This window comes from Apium graveolens, chromosome 5 (assembly GCF_009905375.1).
Source record: "Apium graveolens cultivar Ventura chromosome 5, ASM990537v1, whole genome shotgun sequence".
Lineage (NCBI taxonomy): Eukaryota > Viridiplantae > Streptophyta > Magnoliopsida > Apiales > Apiaceae > Apium > Apium graveolens.
In genome coordinates this window covers 289719322-289725881 of record NC_133651.1, presented here as the reverse complement: position 1 = coordinate 289725881, position 6560 = coordinate 289719322, and the positions used below count along the sequence as shown (strand labels likewise).

Genomic DNA, 6560 nt, shown 5'->3' with positions numbered 1-6560 from the left:
CGAGCCGAACACGAGCTTTTATCGAACAAAATCGAGTCGAGTCGAACTGAGCCGAACACGAGCTTTCTCCATCAAAATGAGCCGAGCCGAGCTGAGCTGAATTAAAAAATTCTGGTCAAAACACCGGTTGACTGTTAAAATAACAAACCAAATACTTTTATTTTTTTCTAAAAATTTTGTCATATCACTAAAATATATTGATCTTAACATCCGTACGGTTGGATCATTCATAAATATTTTTAAAAAAATCGAAACATTAATACGATGCTAAACACTAATTACAAGTACAAGTCAAAACACCGGTTGACTGTTAAAATCACAAATCAAATACATTTATTTTTTTCTAAATTTTTTGTCATATCACTAAAATATATAGATCTTAACATCCGTACGGTTGGATCATCTATAAATATTTTAAAATCAAAACATGAATACGAGACTAAACACTAGTTACAAGTATTGTTCAAACAAGTGGTTGATTGTCAAAATAACAAATAAAATAAATTTATTTTTTTCTAAATTTTTTATCATGTCACTAAAATATATAGATATTAACATCCGTACAGTTGGATCATTCATAAATATTTTTAAAAAAATTGAAACATTAATATGAGACTAAACACCAGTTCTAAGTACTGTTCAAACAAGTGGTTGATTGTCAAAATAACAAACAAAATAAATTTATTTTTTTCTAAAATTTTTATCATGTCACTAAAATATATAGATATTAACATCCGTACGGTTGGATCATTCATAAATATTTTTTAAAAATTAAAACATTAATATGAGACTAAGCACTAGTTACAAGTAAAGGTCAAAACACCGGTTGACTATTAAAATAACAAACCAGATACATTTATTTTTTTCTAAAACTTTTGTCATGTCACTAAAATATATGGATATTAACATCCGTACGGTTGGATCATTCATAAATATTTTTTAAAAATTAAAACATTAATATGAGACTAAGCACTAGTTACAAGTAAAGGTCAAAACACCGGTTGACTGTTAAAATAACAAACCAAATACATTTATTTTTTTCTAAAACTTTTGTCATGTCACTAAAATATATAGATCTTAACATCCGTACGGTTGGATCATTCATAAATATTTTTAAAAAAATTGAAACATAAATATGAGACTAAACACTAGTTCTAAGTATTGTTCAAACAATTGGTTGATTGTCAAAATAACAAACAAAATAAATTTATTTTTTTCTAAAATTTTTATCATGTCACTAAAATATATAGATATTAACATCTGTACGGTTGGATCATTCATAAATATTTTTTAAAAATTGAAACATTAATATGAGACTAAACACTAGTTACAAGTAAAGGTCAAAACACCGGTTGACTGTTAAAATAACAAACCAAATACATTTATTTTTTTCTAAAATTTTTATCATGTCACTAAAATATATAGATATTAACATCCGTACGGTTGGATAATTCATAAATATTTTTTAAAAATTGAAACATTAATATGAGACTAAACACTATTTACAAGTAAAGGTCAAAACACCAGTTGACTGTTAAAATAAAAAACCAAATACATTTATTTTTTTCTAAAAATTTTGTCATATTACTAAAATATATAGATATTAACATCCGTACGGTTGGATCATTCATAAATATTTTTTAAAAAATCGAAACATTAATATAGGAGAAGTACTAGTCAAACTACTAGTTAACTGTTAAAATAGCAAACCAAATATATTTATTTTTTCTAAATTTTTTATTATATCACTTAAATATATAGATCTTGACATCCGTACGGTTGGATAATTTTTAAATAATTTCAAAAAATCGAAACACCGATCAGGAAATAAATACTAGTTATAAGTAGTAGTCAAATCACTTGTTAATTATTAAAATATCAAATTAAAAAATGGATTTTTAATATCTGAATTTTTTCAAATTACTAAAATATATATTTTGATATTCATATAGTTCAATAATTTAAAAATATTTATAAAAAATCTGAATCTAATTCATAATAATTAAATATATAAAAAATAATTTTTTTTTAATTTTTTTTCGAGCCGAGCCGAGCTCAAGCCGTACCGAGCCGAGCCGAACATGCCAAAAGCTCGGCTCGAGCTCGTTTTCTTAACGAACACATTTTTGTGTTCGAGTTCGAGCTCGAGCCCTTAACAAACCGAGCTTAACCGATCCCTTAACGAGCCGAACTCGAACTTGTTCGCGAACGGCTCGGTTCGCGAACAGCTCTAATCATGGTGCACCTATTCCCGTTCAAGGGGATTAATGAGAATAGAGTTCAAGTTATAAAATAAGTTGCATCTATCATTCCTCCAAATAGTCCCTTATGTTCATAACAGAATTAGTTACAGCTGTAAAGCTCCATGTTAGTATATATACCATAGTGCTGCAGATTAATATATATACCATAGTTGTGTACATTTTATTTCCAAGTTGATATATTAGTATATATACCATAGTTGTGTACATTTTATTTCCAAGTTGATATATTGTGTAGTTTATAGTATGAATAATATAATTTACTTGTTCTTCTCCTATAATACACCTTTTATCAGGAATTAGAAGTTGTTAGTTTGCCTTTGACATATTTAGATTTTTAACTTCTGATACGGTTGAATTTTGAGAAGAGTATAAAAGTGCATGAACAAGAATGTCATGAAAACACGTTCGACAGGATATATATTTCAACGACTAGATTTTTCAATTTAACGAGTTCTCCCATTCACATTGGACGTTTTTAACTTGAATGTATTAAATTTTAACGTAATCAAGTTTTTACTAATTATAAGTTAGCGAGATAATGTGGATCAAATTGTGAAATCTGATCAAAAATTAAAAAATTCCGAGACTTTTCAAGACTATTGGTAAGTTATTTGATAAAAGTAAAAAGTATTTTATCCGATCAGCATTCCTGCAAGTAAAATTCGCAGAATACTGTAAAAGAAAGAATGGAGGATTAATATATTTCTTGCTTTCATGAGCGAATGAACTTAAAATATAAGTTAGAGAAAATTCTGGTTGTTTCCTTTCCATTATATTTCTTAGAGTTAATTGCACTTTACAACCCCACCTTTCATTTAAAATTAAAACAGTATACCTATTTTGCAAAATATAGTTTGTAACCCTTAATTTTCAATATCAACTACAACATGTATCTCTTGCGGTTATAAAATTAAAATTGAGATATTAATATTAATAACTAAAATTTTAAATTAATAAAAATATTTATTTTAATACATTTTTTACATGAAAAAAATTATAGCTATTTTCTATTAGTAATATTCTAAATTAATTATATTGCTAAATACTTAAAATATATTTATTAAGCAAAATATATATTTATATATATAATCATAAAGTTTCTAAATATATATATATATATATTTTAAAATTTTAAAAATTATACTGAGTAATAAAATAATTGACGTTAATTATATTTTTATAATTTGAAATTCTAAATTTTAGTTTAATTTAAAAAAATTTAAAATTATTATTTAAATATTTTGCTGAATAATTTTACCCTCCATAATATAAATATTTGTAACAAAATGATTAAAGGGATGCATATTGTATTTGATGTCTAAAGTTAGGATTGCAAACTGTATTTTTGAAAATAGTATATAGTTTTGTTATTAGGCAGGGGTTGTAAAATGGAATTAATTCTATTTCTTATAACTATGTTAGTCTACAACTTCCAACCTGCATGGCCTTTGCATGATGGATGCTAATTATAATTATAAATTAGGTAGGGCCCCCGGAGCACAAATCTTAAGTTCTGAGTCTGGAAATTGGATTGGTCTTCAAGTTGTACCCCATTACGGTAGTGATAAAAGGAGAAGCAATTGGGCTTTAAATGTTCGATTAAGCTTTCTTTCTTTCTTTGGAAGTGTGCCATAAACCAGAAGAAAATGTTTTAGAAAATAGACTATAGATAACACTCATAAATTCCCCAGTTCCATGGCATCTTCATATATAGCCTTGCTGCCCCTCCACCACTCAGGCTTTGCACTTAATATTTTGATTGAATAGTGTGCCAGGCCCTTGGTATATACTACTAGTATTTAGTACACACACATTCTGTGACAGATGTCCCGGTGCTTACACCCTTCACTTATAAATGTGATGAAAAGCCTTGAACATTAGTACTCTAAAGCAAGACCCCAAGTGAACCATAAGGATTCTACTAAACAAAATCTCATCATCAGCTTTTGTTTCAACAATTTAATTTAGTTGATTCTAAAGCAGCAATGTCAGCATATGTGGCTCAAGAGGAAGAAGATATATATACCAAAGATGGCACAACTGATTACCGCTACAAACCTGCGATTAAAAGCAATACCGGAACCTGGAAAGCATGCCCTTACATCCTAGGTCTGTCCTCTCTTTTGTTGTTTTTTTTTTCTATTAACAATTTTATATATCCGCGATTACTAGGCACAAATATTCAAGTATCTTCTATAACAGGGAATGAATGCTGTGAAAGACTGGCATACTATGGGATCAACACCAATTTGGTGAATTATCTCAAGTTCCAGTTGAATCAAACTAGTGTTGTGGCAGTTAGTAATGTTACCAACTGGTCTGGTACATGCTATGTCATGCCACTACTTGGCGCCTTTCTTGCCGATTCTTACCTTGGTCGATACTGGACAATTGCTGCTTTTTCCATCGTCTATGTTTTCGTATGTGTATTTTAGTTCTTACCTCTGTAATAATAATCTACACATCTAGTCGATATGTGTTAATCTTTCGCATGTGACAAATATAATTTACAGGGAATGACAATATTGACTTTATCAGCATCCGTCCACGGACTAAAACCATTGTGTGATGACAAAAATGGGTGTCATCCGACAAGCACACAAATCGGAGTTTTCTACGTTGGACTTTACCTTATAGCTCTGGGTACAGGAGGCATTAAGCCTTGTGTGTCATCTTATGGAGCAGATCAATTTGATGATTCAGACGAGTCCGAGAAAAAAAGCAAGAGTTCATTTTTCAACTGGTTTTATCTTTCAATTAATATTGGTGCACTGGTTGCTGCCACGGTGCTTGTTTGGATACAAACAAATGTGGGCTGGGGTTGGGGCTTTGGCATTCCTGCTGTAGCTATGGCTCTAGCTGTTGTAAGTTTCTTTTCGGGCACACGTCTGTATCGCAACGTAAGGCCTGGTGGGAGTCCGTTGACTCGGATCTTTCAGGTAATTGTTGCATCTGTCAGAAAATCGCGTGTTCAAGTGCCTGTGAACAAGTCTTTGCTTTATGAGACAACAACCGATGAAGAATCTGTAATTAAAGGAAGCAGGAAACTTGATCACACTAACAAGTTGAGGTACGATTACACATTGCAATGTAAAATAAAGTTCTTTAGTTGATTATTGAAGTACAAAATGTGTGACAGCACACAATATGTAATTTACAACATGCGTGCTAACATTTGAAGCAGCAAATAGCGGCTAATTTCAAAATATATCTTTTCCAGTTTTTTTGACAAAGCAGCTGTGGAGACTCAATCGGATAAAATTAAAGATTCAGTAACTCCATGGAGACTCTGTACTGTTACACAAATTGAAGAGCTCAAGTCTATTATAGGCTTGCTGCCTATATGGGCAACCGGCATAATCTTCAGTGCAGTTTATAGTCAGATGGGCACATTATTTGTTCTTCAAGGCAACACAATGGACCTCCGAATGGGTGGTTCATTTCAAATTCCCTCAGCCTCACTATCCCTTTTCGACACGGTCAGTGTCATCTTTTGGGTGCCAGTGTATGACCGTGTAATAGTCCCTTTTGCCAGGCGAATCACGGGCCACAAAAATGGCTTCTCTCAGCTTCAACGGATTGGAATTGGACTAGTAATCTCAATATTTGCAATGTTAAGTGCGGGAACACTGGAACTGATGAGACTAAAAATGGTGAGGCAGCACAATTACTATGAAGTGAATCACATTCCAATGTCCATATTTTGGCAAGTCCCACAATATTTCATAATTGGATGTGCTGAAGTATTTACGTTTGTTGGACAGCTTGAGTTTTTCTATGAGCAGGCTCCTGATGCCATGAGGAGTCTTTGCTCCGCGTTATCGCTAACAACCGCTGCATTAGGAAATTATATGAGTACATTTCTGGTGAACATGGTGACAGATGTGAGCACTAGAAATGGGAGTAAAGGGTGGATTCCAGATAATCTAAATTACGGTCATTTGGATTACTTCTTTTGGATGTTGGCTTTGTTAAGTGTGATGAATTTGGGAGCTTTTGTCTTGGTGGCCAAGTGTTACACTTACAAAAAGCCAGTTGATCCGGTATCTCATTGATTAATTTCCTTTCCTCCTCTATTTATGTACACTATACTCAGTCATATACTTTGATGTCCAAGGTCCTAAGAAGCTCCTGTTATTTGCTTTATGTAATTTGTCAATTTAATCATGTTGCATTTCTTATATAATTTCTTTAACAAGATTCAAGACCTTCAAACTTGTGTGTTTGATCTCTTTTTAGACAAGTGTTGATAAATTTTAAACCGAGGATGATGCTAAATGCAATCATTAGTTGATT

General features: G+C 31.3%; 1 protein-coding gene across 1 annotated transcript; it reads left to right on the top strand.

Moving 5' to 3' along the window:
• The first annotated feature begins 4133 nt into the window (after window positions 1-4133).
• On the top strand, window positions 4134-6522 carry LOC141659116 (protein NRT1/ PTR FAMILY 8.1-like). Its single transcript, XM_074465873.1, has 4 exons — window positions 4134-4373; window positions 4467-4684; window positions 4778-5334; window positions 5485-6522. The coding sequence occupies exons 1-4, from the start codon at window positions 4250-4252 to the stop codon at window positions 6317-6319; spliced, it is 1734 nt and encodes a 577-aa protein (XP_074321974.1). The 5' UTR covers window positions 4134-4249; the 3' UTR covers window positions 6320-6522.
• Window positions 6523-6560: the final 38 nt, after the last annotated feature.